A 16,261-nucleotide genomic window follows, 5' to 3' on the forward strand; every position below is an offset into this window, starting at 1 on the left:
TACAAAATGCAGTAAGCAGTATTTTCTGGAGAGCAGTAAGCGTGGAAGCAAAATGCTCAGGCTTACACAGAGATTTTGCAGTTTCCCGCTGTCTTTGACAGTGCACCCTCCCTGCCCAAATATAAGGGGCCCTCCAGAGTAACACTCTATGAGGCAGGAGAGGCCACCAGCAGAAGTAAAGGTGAGCCAACCATGCCATGTATTTGTGGAACTTGACCTGTACATTTTCTCTGGAGTAGACTCTCCTTCTTAGAAGCCTATATTGTAACAAAAACCTTAAGCTAAGGTTTCAAAGTTGCTCTATTAAAGGATTTTCAGCAGGCTTTTAAAAGGATACTAGAATATCTTCATGGAGCTATACTTAAAAGGTTGGCTGTTTTTTCATTACTTACTTTTCCATCACCTTTAGGGTTCAAGTAAACGACATAATGTCCACCATGGTTATCTCCACTGTGAACTAGCACTGCATGAAGTATGTAGTTTGCAGCATCCTTAGGGTCTGTTTTTTGCAAAAATTCATCAAGAGGCAGCTGATCTGGAAATTCAAACCTGTTTTTCATTTTTTTGGGGGAAAAGAGTGTGTTACATGTGGCTAATTTTTATTTTTAAAAAGAACTATTTTTGTGAATGAATGCTGACAAACAACTCTTGGAACAAGAAAAGGTTGAAAAATTGTAAGTACATCATTTCTGACATCAATTGCACTAACTGGGCTCATAGGTGCTACATTTTACTGGCACAAAACTTTCTGCAATCAAAGGAAGAATCCTATGGGGTGTTGCCAAAGGTCATGGTTCAAGGAGTAGTTTTGTAGGCTCTGAGACTACACTCTTGTTTCCAATAACTGCACGCAAAGATGCAGTGGAGAACCAAGAGCAGATGAATGACTTTTTATTCAGCGTTGCAAAAATGCATAGACACAATGCTGCAGGGATGTTTCCCCACATTGGCTCTAATTCTGTCTCCATTTGTGCTGATTTCTGCCCCATCCCAACCTTTAGCTGTTACTGCATTAGCTTCTGCTAGCGTTGCAACAGCTAAAGCAGCAGCCTGCAGAAGGCATGCAGAGTGAAGCTGAATATCTTTACCCCATTTGACAAAGGTGAGAAAGACAGGTGTAGGAAGATGCTTTATACCAAAACAAGCAAGTCCATCAAGTTCACTATTACATACTGGGGGATGGGGTGTCTAAGTTGTGGCCCTCCAAATGAGGTTGGATTCCAATTCCCTGTAGCTAGCATGTCTAACGACCAGGGATGATGTGAGCTGGGAGTCAAGCAACATTTGGAGGCTCACAGGTTCCCCAACCCTGGTATATAGTGACTTGCAGCAGCTCTTTAAGGTTTCAGACAAAGGAGCTTTCCAGCCCTACCTAGAAATGCCAAGGATTGAGCTTTGGGCCCTCAGCATGCAAAACATGTATGCTGCCACTCAGCTAACTATCTTCATAAAACATGGAGGGGCACAAGATGGCAAGACACACCTTGTGCCAGCACTGGGAGTCCTCAACTCATTCTAGACCTATCTATGTATGTGTAACTATGCACAGAATTGCAGCTGACATATTCCATCTGAAATCTGTTTCATAACATCAATGCAAATATCACTGTGCACTATCTAACACCTATGTGTTGTACTTATGCATTGTTCTTGATTGAAGTTCTCCTCAAAGTAGACCAGTTTACATTCCTGGGCCTCAGTTAGTCATGTCCACTAATTTCCATGTGTCTAAGTGTTGTACACAACAGGAATTTGGAAAAAATGCTGGGCGAAAAGAATTTATCTCCATGCTTCCTGAAGATAAATCCTTTTACACACAATGATTAGATTACAAACAATAATTAACAAGACTGCAAAATTAAGTCAATGTTCTGGAATCACCGTTACCTTGGGCTGTGTGTTGCTGCTGTTCTTTGGCTTTTCAGAATAAATTTTAAATGTGGCAAGCTAGAATTCTGATAAGAATTTAGCATTAACAGGTATCTAATTTTTGGCTTTAATACAACACAGTATTGATTACCTATCATTTATCTTGATGTTCTGGTCAGTCTGGGGATCATACATGAACCTCATGAGTTGTAGATGCAACACTGGTGGCAGCGTTAAGAACTTTACACCTTTTTCTGCCTCCTGCATGTTAAAGAAAGAAACATCTGCATTAATGGTGGAATTGACATCACCCTCTGAAACAATAACTTTACTTACAGAACTGAGGTTACCAACATGATACTTAGCATGCAGGACTATCCTGAAAACATTTGTTATCACACAGACCTCCATGAGGAGTAGCATACCTGCAAACCATGTTCTCCTGCATCGTATTTATTATCCCCATCCAGCTGTTCCACAGCAACATAATCAATGAAGGACTCAAATACTGAAAAAGAGAAGGGGTACGAAGAAAGGAGGCGTTACCAATTACACACAGAGGGTCCATGTGCAGGAAGAGAGAAATACCACATTCAAGCACCCAGCACAGTCCCCAGACCCCAGTTGTGTGGTGACACTAGTGCGGGTCAAATAAAATGAAGATCCAGGATGAACAGCCCTGCTCAACTCTGTATCTGTCATAATCAGTCAGTGGAAGCTAGACCTATTCAGGCATTAGTAACTGGAGAGAAATCTCAGCCAGGAGCCTTGGTTGCAGACTCATACCCTGCTCATGTGGGGAGACTATTAACACGGGCAAGAGAAAGACTGCATTAACTGAATTGGTACAACCTGGTTCAGGTGTCAACATATCTCCAAGGAAAAATAAGCGTAGCAAACCCGCTTGTCAGGTTGAAAAGTTCTAGAGAATCAGATATTTAAAAGTTACCCAGATGCCACTGTCCAGTCCCATGCCTCACAGCAGAGACTAGGTGCACCAGCACAAAAGGTGCTTGTAGGGCAACAGATTCAACCAAGCCAAAGCCCAGAGGGAAGGAGAATGCCCCTCAGGTTCTTTGAACTTGATGCTTTTGGGGGATGGGTTAGGGTTGATTCTCAAGAAGACAACATATAGCAGGCACTGAATATCTCAGGAAAAAAAGGGCTTATCTAAACCACATGGTTTTATAAACTATATACTTACTGCTTTTCTTTCCCTTTATACTTAGCTGAATGTCGTAATAATCCTCTATTCGTTCAGAACGATAGTCTACGTGTTTGCACTGGATATAAGACTGCAAACAAAAATAGGGTAGAGAGATATCAGTGCATACCAACAACAAAAGTAACACACACAAACAGTGTCTCAAAGTTAGCTTTTAAACCAAATACATACCACCATTTTCCCCCTGAATAATTTAGGGATAGTGCCTTCTACACAGGTGCCTTTCATTTTATTTTCAACATTATCAAGCAACTGAAAGAAAGCAGAAAGTTTGTATTGGAAACACACATTTATTTAATTTATATACCCTTTAAATGAAGCTGGGTGGGGCATGGGGGCTCCCATTGCTCTCCCATCCAGATCTGGCCCACCTCCCCTCAGTTCCAGCAACACTGCAACATTTATTTTATTCTGTTCCATCCATCCATCCATCAGGTCATGACTCCCAGGAACGGGTTACAACACCGCCAAAAAATACCATGACATACAAAAATAATACAAATATAGCAATTAAAACATGAATTAAAATCCAACTGGCTTGTTCACTGAGCAGCGAGTTAATAACTCAGATACAGCTAGCTGGGAGTAAAACAAAATCCTTAAAAATTCTGGGTACAACTTTAACTGGTGCTGAAAGGTCAACAGCACTGGCATTTGTGGCACCATGTATTTCACCCAGTGATGGGCCTCTGCTACAGATCTTAACACAGGCTGGTTGCAATAGGGAGAAGAGTTCCTTCGGGTACTTGGGATCCTAAGTCATTTAAATCTTTATATACAAACACACTGAATTGGGCTCTGTAGCATACAGGCAACAAATGCAAATATGTCAGAATTGGTATTATGAGATACCTGCTGGCTATGCCAGTCAAAATTCTGGCAGCCATATTATGCTCTAACTGCAGCTTCCAAGCAGTCTTCAAAGGTAGCCTTAGGTATAAACCTCACTGCAGTCATCCAGAGCTGTTCTAGCCAGCAACAACTGTATCCCAATATAGGGTCTCTGTGCCACTGAAGCCAATGGCAGATCTAGATCCAAGAGTGCCCCCAAGCTATGAACCTGCCCTTCTAAGGGAGAAGAATCCCACCCAAGACAGGCTATCCACTTAATTCCAAGACTGGAGGAACCCCCAATCCACAGTGTTACCCAAGTGGGATTTCAACTTCAGTTTTTTGGTCCTCATCCAGGCCATTACTGCCTCCAAACTACAGTGCTTTCAGATCACCCTCTCAACACTTCAAGCTACTTCTGCTTTCTTAACAGATAATTATTTGTTTAGCTTTAATTCTAGCTAAAGGTCCTGAATGCCTCAGGGTGGCACTTTCTTAACACAGAAATATAAAGAGACCCTACTCAGAGGCGTTCTAAAATTTAAGGTTTTCCCCCTGTCAGATATTCCTCCTCTAGGCGCAGGAAACACAACTCTGCACATATAGGGCAGGACACCAATAATGTCTACACAAATTCCAGGGCTGAGATTTCAAAAATTAAATTAAATTTGATCACTGGCTCTAACTAAACCTTGAGTATAAGTAAAAGATGATTTAGGGTGCAATCTAGCAAGAAGCAATTTTGCACAGCCTAATCAAACCAGGAGATATTCTGCAACTTCTGTTCATTTCAGTGGGGCTTGTGTGGAACAGCCTCCCTCTGGATTACCCTGTGAGTGACATGATATGCATAACTGCAACAAAACTGTATGCTAATCTTGAACAGAAAAAGGGGAAATACATACCACTCGACATAGTTCCTGAACGTCATGTTGCATGAAGCTGTCTAACGTCTCCCATCTTTATTAAATAGTGGGGAAAAAGGCACTTATAAAATGGCCACATTTGAAAACAATTGTGAAGTTATTAAAAATATACCTCGTGCTGTACACCAACAAAAAGCCCATCTAAGAAAGACTGTGCAACTTATGAAATCCCAGAATGAACCATTATTTTCATGTGTGGACACGTAAGTGCATGAAGCACGGGCAGAAAACCTGTGACCTAGATCACGACTACCATTTCAAATGGCCTGCCACTCCATATCTTTTGTGTGTGTGTGTAGTGCATCTGCATATATCTCAAGCAAGCCCAGCACTGCAGTGGGGAGATTGCCTAATAGCTAATGCAGCCCTTGGGCTTAAAGGCTTAGCACAACTGGCACAAATTTTACTTTCAAAGAAAAATTGATCCTGATTTCCCTTTGAAAAATCACCTGACTGTTGGTGGGAGAGCACTTCCAAACAGGCTTGCGCCATTAGAGGTATGCATTGAAACCGGGGCTCCCCATTTTGCACCACCACCACCCATTTTAGCAAGGGGTTTCAATGCAAACTGTTTTGCACTAATGGGGCAATCCCCTTTGAAAGCACACTGGTACTGACTGGTACTGGGAGTGCACCTTCAAATGAGGTTGCTGTAACTGCCTAGTAATCTACTTCAAACTTCAAAAGGTGTTTATCGCCTGACATCATTATGACATCAGGAGACTGACAGGTGGGTGGGTGTTCCCACCCAGTTGTCATAAACTTGACCTTGGGTGTGAAGGAGGCTCACGGATCTGGCATGCCAGCCAGATCCAGTTCCCTACTCCTGCCTGGTCCACCCCAACAGGGAGCATCTCTCCAGGGTGTCAGTCAGAGAGTCTTCTCCATTACTGTGGTTTTCCTAAACTCTAAGTTGGCTAGAGATCTTCTGTTACTGGGCAGCATATAAAGAATATGAACCACCTCTTTCAGATACTTTTAACTGCAGATGCCAAGGGCAGAACTTGAGGGCCTCAGTGTTCTACCACTGGGCTATGATCCCTCCCCATAGATTCCTGACAAAATGGTGGGCAAAATGCACATGGAAGGGTTTGCTATACTAAAAGGCTCCGTTGGGGCATGCAAACAATGGCAGGATCCCCTTCAGCAAGAGCCTCTCAGGAACGGACGGCTTCACCACAATTAACATACTCAGTCTTGGTTCATTTAACAGATGGTGAAAGCCACTTCTGAGAAGAAGTAGGCTGAGAATCTTTGGTTAAGAAACTGGCCAGCCATGAAGAGCCATCTGATATCTTGGCAGCACTTACCCAAAGGATTTTGTCAGCTTCTTAGTTCCTACTGGTTTGTCGCTATGCTGAAGCTCATAGAACACCCTCTGCAATGCTAAAGGAACACTTTTTGATGAGTCATCTCCTTCTGTGGGCATCATGTACACAGCCTAAAAAAGAAACCAATTTAATTAGGACTACAGAAAAGGGTCTCATAGCTCACATGGTTGTATTTATTAATCCATTTCATCGTGATCAAAAATCTGTCAGACAGGCCAACATCAGTAAAACATATTTGAATAATCTGCCCATGTACTCTGCTGACACTAAAGGGGAGGGGAAGGCCCTGCAATATCCAGCAGTTTCATCATATTGCTTACAGTGGAACAGTTGCTCAAATCAGACTGACAGCTTAATTTTCAAGATGCCCAAACTATTGCTGCATCACAGCAAGCTAACTGCCAGCCTACATTCTGTTTGGGACTTGGCATTTGATGCTTATTTAAATGAATCTTCCATTATGACATTGCACCAGATTATTTGGAGAGAGGGGTGTCCCTGAAAAAGACTGCCCTTAGTATTCTCTTCTCCCCCCCCCCAATCCTTTCCAAACATATCTGAAATTTGTCATGCCCAGAACTCCAGATGTTTCAGAGAGCAATTCTGATACAGAGGTAACCACTATACAGCACAACTCTCCCTTAGGGATGGCATGGACCCCAAGCTAGCCTGAGGAAGAACAATCTGCAGGAAGAATTAATCTTGGCACCAGATTAACCCTCTGAAAATTAGAGGTGAGTTCAGACCTCTCAAACAAGGAACCAGAATGCACAGCCTCATCATGTCTCCACAGGTGAACCCTCACCTGTAAAGTTCTGAGGAGAGGAGAGGAAGTTTAACTGAAGACCATCAAGTGATGCTGGAGTGCAAGGCACCAAGCTGGGCAGATAAGGGTAGGCTGGTCTTGGTCAACACTCGGCAGGACAGCTTTACTATTTTTGTGCCCATCTCAGTTCAGACCCTTATCAGAGCAATTTACAATGAGAGTGGGAGCATGTAATGGGAACTGTCCTAGGTCCTGTCCTGCCTGACTCTAATCAATCTGCTACCAGACACACAACACAGTAAAGTTTCCTCTAAATCATGTTCAGCACCTTGCAGAACTGGAATTATGCACAACAGCACAATTTTTATCGCTGTTGTCTCAATTCAATACACAGATCCAACCTCTTGGGCATTTCCCTACACCAGGGAAAAATTCCAGCTCCCAATGATGCAGTGGTTCAAGTACCCGAGGAGCCAGCTACATACTGGACTGTATAAATCTAGGGAAACATTTGCCATAGGTAATACTGCATCACTCTTAGCTAGGGCTAAGAGAATGCATAATTCAATTTCAAGACTAGGCATTTTCACATTGCAGAAAAGAGACGGAATCTTCTAGTCATTGATGGGACATTCCCACCTGGCTCAGTACAAGGCAGATTCCTATGTTCCTGAAGGGAAGGGCGGTGGCTCAGTAATGGAGCACCTGCTTTGCACATAGAAGGTCACAGGTTCAATCCTTGGCATCTCCAGGAAGAACTGGGGAAAACTGCCTGAAACCCTGGAGAGCCACTACCAGCTAGTGTTGACCATGCTAAGTTAAATGGTCTGAGCTGGTATGAGGCAGCTTCCTACGTGATTGACAGTATGCCCATTTAAAAGCATGCAAGAAAGGGGTCAGATGGGTTTTACTTATCTGTTAATCGCCAGAAAGAGGGAGGAAACATACACCAATTCAATTCTCAGATTACATTCAACTGGGAAGGACTGAGAACATCAGTGAATTTAGACAAAGGGCCCTAAAGGGATTAAAATGTGACATGGCAAAAGGCTGCATTGTGTGGGTGACTTAATCAAAGAGCAGGGGAATAGTTCCAACTATTCACTGGTGACACAGGAGTGAGGGAGAAAACTAAAAACACAGAATGCACAAGAGAGGGAATTAGGAGAGCAGCTTGTGTAGAAAAGTCTGAAAAGGAGACTAATGCAATCCAAGGCTGTGCAGAAAATGTTGACATCACAAGGGCCATGTTATGCTGCTAAACTCCCTTGGAAGTTAGATTGGCTTCAACCAGAGCCAGGGCCTTTTCAACTCTGGCTCCGGCCTGGTGGAACGCTCTGCCTCATGAGACCAGGGCCCTGCAGTATCTGATTTCTTTCCGCAGGGCCTGTAAGACAGAGTTGTTCCGCCTGGCCTTTGACTTAGAGCCAATTTGATTCCCTCCCTCTCTTTCTTTTTTCTTTTCCTTCTCCTCCTGCGATGAGGCTACATTTTAATATTTTAATGTTTCAATATTTTAATGTTGTATTTTTAATTTTGTTTTTAAGTTGTAATTATTTAACTTGTTTTTATTATTGCTTGTAAGCCGCTCTGAGCCCGGCCTTGGCTGGGGAGGGCGGGGTATAAATAAAAATTATTATTATTATTATTATTGGAAGGATTGCATCCCGAAAGAATTAACTGCAATAAATAAATAGTACACTTAATGGCTACAGACTCTACTATGTATTTTGGAAATGTGTGTTTGATATGCATTTGGACCCTGCTTATTTTAACCAAAGTTCGCATGAAGGTTTCTGAGATCAAGGAGCAGGGTTGGCTGCTCAAGGTGGCAAAATTAACCTTTCAAGACTATCCTGATTTTAACCACTGACTCGAAAACTGCACAGTCTCTTTGGTTTCTTAGAATAACAAACAACACTGGGTTAAAGGCTGCTAGTGACAAATGAGTAGACCACAAGAAAGGAAAGTAGAACTCTGGGGGATTAATACAAGATTAGGATGAGGAGAGACTAAGAACAGGAATAGCAAGGCATATTACAAGCACGTAAAAGAAAAAAAAATAGAAATACACCCTTGAAGAATGAAGACAAGCAGCCACTAAAAGGGAAACAAATAGGAAACTTAGGGGCCAGGATCACTGGTATATCTAGCTATGTGCTGCCTATACTTACTGGCAGTGGCTTTCCAGGATTTCATACTGGGAACATTCCCAGTCCTACCTAGAGATGGTGAGGATTCAACCTGGGATCATCTGCAAGCAAAACACTCTACCACTGAGCTGTGGTTCCATCTCAATACCTCAGTACAAAGCCTGCTGATATTTCAATGGGCAAAGTAACATGCCAGGCTGAAATGCCTAGGGAAAAAGGGGAAGGGGCACACCCAGCCAACAAGACCACATCAATGGTAGGAAGTTGAGCAAGTTTTTTAAAAAATGGCTGGTATCAATAGAGACAAAGGAGGCCATAGGAAGAGGAGGGAGATGAAGAGTAGTTCTGACCCACCTGCTACATAGTGAAATTAAACCACTGAAGTAGAGAGAAGCTGGGGAGTTAACAGGAGCTGAAAAACTTTAGGAGCTGGTTTAGGTGATAAAACAAATCTGCTTCTATAACTAGCAGATTATGAATGGAAATCCTAAACAATACAAAGTGGGTGACTGAATTTAGCATGGTACAAAGAAAGGGTTTGGGGTTGGGGGAGAAAAGCAACTGAAATCACTGCATAAATGCAAAGTAACAAAATAATTTATTTGGCAAGGTTGTCAAAAAAGGAGGTTCTGAAACTGCAACTTCTCTTGGCAACTCGGACTGTATGTCATTCACAATTTTATATCGGTTCGGGGGGGGGGAGACAGAATGCATATGGAACTGAGTTTGCGTAAGTCTCAATTTTCTCTCTGGGTGGTAGAGTAAAATTGCCAGGTGAGCTTCAGTATCCTCACACAGCTCTTTGTTAAAAACTTGCTTTTAAAAGAGTTGAGATCCTTAGTAAACTAGGCCAACATCACACCCTGCAGAACCTAAACCCCTAGCAGAGTTATTATATGGGGCTCAGATTTGGACAGGCACTCACCTTGGATCTATGGAAGCTGTCCAATCAAAGTTCTTAAGGCAAATTTTATCTGTGCCACCCTGTGTCCCAAACGCTTCATTGCGCCTAGAGGCTAATCTTCCCTCGGTAGAATTGCGGATCTGGCGTAGAACACTTAACTATTGGCTTTGCGTAAACTCAAATCCCCCCAGTCTACTATCCCTAGGGCTTCAAGATTGTCACAAGAGTGCCTGGACTAAAATTGTCTATCAAAAATTTCACTCTTGTGCTTTATCACCACAAAGGCTACTTTGGGTGAGTAAAGCAAACAGTCTAATTTGTCAGCGCCTAAATGATACTGAGTATCAGAACAACTTGGCCACAATAAGGAAATTTTGCCCATGGTATGAATATTTTCCACCTTCCCATTTCGACTATCTGGCACCCTATCTGCATAACCTAGCAATTCTAAAATATAGACGCTCTTTTACTCTTGCAAGATTGAATGTATTGTCCTCGACTGTACTTGAGGGATGATTCCAACAGACATGAAAAACACTTATGTGCCTGTGGAGATGGCAGTACTGAATCGGTGGTGCATGCCCTTCTGGCTTGCACTCTTTATAAAGACTTGAGGAACGAGAATATCACCCCTCTTTATCCATTCTGAGAAAGGCTACAGTGTCCTTTCTCTTGGCAGATCAAGATGAGCAGGTGACAGCAAAGGCTGCAGTGTTTTTACCTGGGGCCATCAGAATAAGATCCATTATTTGACTATTGATTCAAAACCCTAAAATTTATTTTATATAATTTTATATAATTATTTCTATTATTTATATATAGTATTGTTGTCTATGACAGGACCTAATGGTCAGGGGTCCCTTTACCTTTACCTTATTGTTGTTTTATGGCTATGGCTGATGGTTGACGCAAATAAAGATTCATTCATTAATTCATTCACACCCTGCAGAACCCTAAACATGGGTACACAAAGTAGGGCCTGATATAAATTGAGAGTGGCAAGGAGAAGCAAAAGTGAGAAAGCGAGAGTTCTTTTCTTTGACCAACCTAAAAGGAAATCATAATCAGGAATGTATTAATATCAGAGAAGCCTCCCTTAGGGAATGACCATAAAAGAACCAGAAAGACAGGAAGAGACAAAAGATACCACTCTTTGCAGTAACAGGTGGTGGTTGTTTGCATAAAAGCCTAAGAAAAGCACATTCATTGCTCAACTAAAACACTGTGACAAGGAAGTTGAATAGCTGGGTGGTGGGGAAGTTACTTAAAAAAATTTAAGCTTATTGCAAGACTATGAATTGAGCAATCAGGTCAAGTGAAAGGCCAAACACTATGCTCGCTGCACTCCTGAATGATCATAGCAGACAGTGCTACCTTCAGAATGAACCATTCATCTCCTAGACACCATAGACAGTAGTAATTTGTTAGAACCAGTTGCATGCTTAACCCCAGAGTGGGGGGGCTGGCTCATAGAACAAAATACTGGACTAGATAGGCCTTATTCTGATCCAGCAGGGCCCTTTTTTGTAGGCGGAAGGAAGAAAAAGAGAGATAATGGGCACAGACAAGGAGCTGTATCCAGTACTAGTCCTACTCAGAGTAGACCCACTTAAATTAATGGGCATAACTAACTTAGCTGTATATAACCTGGTGATTTCAATGGGGCATTTGATCCACTCTTGCATCAGGCTATGAGAACATGGCTTCATTTAATCCCTATAAGCCACAGTAAGCAGCAGCAAGTTTTCTCCTCTTCTTCAAGGACTGCTGGGGTTCTAGAAGAAAACCCTTCGAGTGTCTCTTCATTGCCAAAAGGATCGATGGTACCTCAGGCAGGTTTTGCACACAAGAAGCAGCTGTTCGCAACAGCAATGGAGATAGCTAGTGACTATTACCTTTTGGTAAAATCTCATGCACACTTAACCATTGGGTAGAATAATAATGTTCAGATGGATAGGTATCAGCTAGGGTGGGGCATGTAGAAGATGTTCAGATGGATAGGTATCAGCTAGGGTGGGGCATGTAGAAATAATACTGAGGAGTCCGAAGGCACAAGTTACAAAGAAACAGAATGCAGGTGACCTACAAGATGGATTTACAATTAGAGAATGCTTGAAGTTGAGGCTGCCCCGAACTTCAAAACGGCAACTGGCATTTGCTAGCTCAGAGGTTTTCTCTGCCACAAGGATGAACTCCGTGGCAACTACCACCAACTAAGAGATCAAGCTACTCTACCTCTTCCTTCCACTGGCCTGCCATCTCTATCGTCTTCTCTGCTGCCAAGGCTGCTTCCCAGCACCTGGAATAGCTCTGTGGTGCTGTTTCCTTGGTGTGGTTGTGGGTGCTGGTTCAGGCAGCAAGTTGTAGATGCAGGGCAGGACAAGCAGCTACTACAGAATAATTTACCAGCTGCATTCGTAACATGGATTATTGCCTATAGCATTCTGCACATCTCCAGTGCACTAACGTTAGGCTGCACAGCTATGGAGGGTCGCTCCTAATATCCCCATAGCAATTCAGGAGCATATCAACAAGGAAGTCACAAAAACTTTGGTTTACCTTTCGTAGCTGATTTGTGAAAAATAATGTCTGTAATAAGCTGTTCATATAGCAGGTTGCTCCCTGGTTCTTCAGTCCTACATATCCTGTATGCTTCTTGGAATCCCACCTATAAAAACCATGAATTGGGTTACAAGAACCACACACACACAAATTAATGTATTCCCAGTGTGTGAATACAATGGACAATTATTGTGGAACCAAGCTGTATCCACCAACACAACCTTGCTGGTCATTAAGGCGATATATCCATCGTGGAATATTTAGAATTTTGTTCCATGTATTCAGAAATCTGTTTATAAATTTTATGCTTTTGAGTATGCTCTTCAAAGACCTTCTGAAGAAAGACTGCACAGCGGACTGAATTCTAAACCACAAAATGAGCAGGTGCTGCTTAGAAGTTGACAGTAATGTGAAGTGATTTGTTGAACACTGAACACAAGACACTTACCAAATTCACAATGGATATCAAAGATTGTTAAGAAACTTGGTTACTGACCCACAATCCAACCACTTGTTCCAGTCAAAAAATCATAAGCTACTTACGCCACGCCATGTGGAGCATCAGCTTGAACGTACACTTCAAAAGTTACTTTGTCATCTTCTATATAGCCTTTATCTGGATCAGTAACTTCCTACAAAAAGTAAAATTGACAAGAACATTAAAAATCAAATCACATAGAAGGCCTAACTAACATCACTTTGATGACTGGCAATCTTGAAAGCTCTTTTCTTAAAACCTGAAGTCTATAAATGCACACTAACTTTTAACAGTGAGTCTGAATGATACAGGAATGTCTCCTGCGCTATATATATATATATATATATATATATATATATTCAGAGAGGAAGATCACTGCTCGTCACAATTTATGTGAGCAGGACCACCAGTTGAGAGCTTAACATGGGACTTCTTTCTCATAATGTCAATTACATTGCGTTGTATTCTTTATCCCACCCTTCCTCAAACGATCTCAAGGAGGTATTCACAGTTCTCTCCAACCTATGAACCTGTTTTATTCTCACAACCCAGTGAGGCAGGTTAGGCTAAGAGGAAGAAATAAAGGAAGTAGGAAGGAGACTTGCTCAGAATCATTTGGTGAGTCTCATGGCTGAGTGAGGATTTGAACATGGATTTTCTAGTCCAAAACTTATTCATAACCACCACAGTGGCTCTTGCGCTGCTACATGCTGTTACTTACACTCCATGACATAAAGTTGGAAAAGCCCCAGTCATTTTCCTTATGAAAGAACAAGTGGCTGATACGGCGACTGAATGATTTCTCATCATCTTTGTAATTTATTATCTTGAGCACTGCTTGTGCATGACAAGACCATGACCTGCAACAATTAAAGAGATAACAGTTGACATGCTGAGCTGCAGAAAAAAGATGCTAATAAACTGTGCTTTACTGAACAAGCCTACCTTACTTCTTGCCACCTCTGGATAAAAAAAAACTTTGCTTCAATGCTCTCAGAGCCATTACAAACTATTAACATCACGGAAAGAGTTTGAGTAGAGGCTCAGTTTCTCACAGAGCTGTTTTTATGTGTTCACTCACCATGGAATTTTTCCAGCTCGGTGCATTTTCTTCTATAGCTATCTAAGAATGCTACAACTCCTCTAAAGCAGGTAGGAATACTTTAAAAAGACTTCTGCTACTACAGGTTAAGAAACAGCAAATGGAGATGCTTCTGTTCTCTGAATGTTTATTTGCTTGCATTCTCAACCTGAGGGTTAGGAGACTCCTTCAAAAGGTTACACATGAACTCCACTGTGCCTCCCACTCAGCCAAGATTGTGGCTTCTAGTTCTTAGTGATGTGCTCCAATCCCATGTATACAAAAATCTGCTGTAGTCACCTTATTTCCATTCCCTGTTTTGTTAAGGCTGTAAGCTTTGATTTTTAACAACGTAAACTGAGTCAGTCAACATCAGCTTTAGATGTTAAAACCAACTTTTAAAAAACGTACAATGCTCAACCTGTGTTCACTTTTTCAAATGGACCCCTGCCTAGCAGCTTTGGTAATGTTCAAGTTTATTAATTAAAATTAGCTGATTTACCCATTTTTTTAATTTAAAAAGGCTCTAGTCTTTTCCTATGGGAGGCCTTTCTGCATTTAGCTTTTCTTTGTTTACCAAAAAACAAAACAAAATAGCAGCAACAGAGCATTCCAACATGCTCTGATCATTTTGTGCTCATGCATGAGGGAATTCAAACAGGCAGCACCTCACCAGAAGGAAGCAGCAGTAAGTATGCAACAGTGCAGCCAATTTATGCTTCAATAAATCAGCTCTGTATATAGAGTCACTGAGCATGTGCTGCTTTCTTTTTGTTGGGAAAGGTCAAATAGTCTGCATCCTCATCTGGTTCATGTATTTGGTAATTAACCTATTAACTATTCAAAACTATTAAATACCAGCCTGAATAGCTTATTAATTTGGTCAATATATATCTGAGAACTAACACACATTACATTCATCCCAAATTAAGTCATGTCAAACTCAACATACCATACCCAATATACAGCGGACAACAAGGAAGACTACATCAGACTGATCAGGCATCTCTAATGGGACTTTCTGCCTCTTTCCTCCACATCTAAGCACATGCCCCTATACACCCTTCCTGAATGCCGAAGCCCCATTCCTCGTGCTGTCCTACCAATCGACACAGAAGTTATAGTCAGAAAATGCAATAGGTTAAGATGGTGCTATACAGAAATGTATAGTGTATTAAATATCTTACGTGGAATCAGACTCAGCATTGCACTGAAGAAAGAACCCTACACTTTTTTGGTGCGGCCTGTCTGGGTAGAGTCGTGGCATCACCATAATCTTCCATGGCAGGTTCCGTACAAAGCAGGGGGGACTTAGGACTGATTCATTCAGCCTGTTGAAACGTTCAACAGTGAACTGGAAAGTTGCTTCCGACCGCCAGCTTGTGTCTGCAAAATACCAAAGATCAATTAAATGCAAATTAATCAGCCTGGTCTTTCAGTCCCCATGCAAGGCCAAAGGTGCTCGGCCTCCACTCACTGTGTGGCATTTCATCTGAGCAGCAAAACACCCCATATGCATTGAACAAGTCAGATGTAGAAACAGTAAGAACACTGCAGAGCGAGGATAAAGTCTTTAATAGACTGTCTATTTTATTTCTGATTTTTAGTTACAATGGGAATTTATTGTGCAGAGATTTGGAGAGCACTGTACCAGTATGCAGTTGACACCTAACTTTCTTTGTCCCCTTTCCAACATCATATTCTAAGGAAGCAGTAGAAAAAGTACACTGTACCACCAGCTGCCTTTGAAAGCTGAAAATTTTAGTTGCAGCAATTTGTACCAATGCAATTTTGACCAGGGCCAGATACTTGAATCATGCACCTCTGTTATCATGCCAATCTCAGTGGCTTACAGGCTGGTTCCAAGTTCAAATGCTAGAAGTTCATCTCCTCCCTGTGTGAGTTGTCTGCCCACTAAGATTATCATTAATTCCCCACCACCACCAGTTGATGTAGATACAAAAGAGGGACTTCTTTGTAGTGCAGGACCCAGACTCTGGAACTTCCTGCCATGGGAAATGTGCCTCCCCCTGCTATGGAGGGGGTTGGACTATGCATATACTGCCCCCTGCAAAACAACAACAACAACAAACAAACACTTCACTACTACTTTGCTTATAACAATTGAGCTGTAA

General features: G+C 41.9%; 1 protein-coding gene across 6 annotated transcripts in view; it reads right to left on the reverse strand.

Annotated features, from left to right (window-relative positions):
* USP7 (ubiquitin specific peptidase 7) overlaps positions 1-16,261 on the reverse strand; it is an 81,215-nt gene that overhangs the window by 18,532 nt on the left and 46,422 nt on the right. For all 6 annotated transcript variants that reach the window (XM_080981475.1, XM_080981476.1, XM_080981474.1 and 3 more), the window contains 11 exons: positions 15,314-15,512; positions 13,767-13,905; positions 13,111-13,199; positions 12,565-12,673; positions 6,162-6,292; positions 4,831-4,885; positions 3,266-3,346; positions 3,074-3,164; positions 2,295-2,377; positions 2,021-2,130; positions 393-549 (listed from right to left, as the gene is read on the reverse strand). In XM_080981475.1, the coding sequence (XP_080837601.1) occupies positions 393-549; positions 2,021-2,130; positions 2,295-2,377; positions 3,074-3,164; positions 3,266-3,346; positions 4,831-4,885; positions 6,162-6,292; positions 12,565-12,673; positions 13,111-13,199; positions 13,767-13,905; positions 15,314-15,512 (1,244 nt within the window). The remainder of the gene's footprint in view (positions 1-392; positions 550-2,020; positions 2,131-2,294; positions 2,378-3,073; positions 3,165-3,265; positions 3,347-4,830; positions 4,886-6,161; positions 6,293-12,564; positions 12,674-13,110; positions 13,200-13,766; positions 13,906-15,313; positions 15,513-16,261) is intronic.

The sequence above is a fragment of the Podarcis pityusensis genome, assembly GCF_964106645.2.
Source record: "Podarcis pityusensis genome assembly, chromosome: 14".
NCBI lineage: Eukaryota > Metazoa > Chordata > Lepidosauria > Squamata > Lacertidae > Podarcis > Podarcis pityusensis.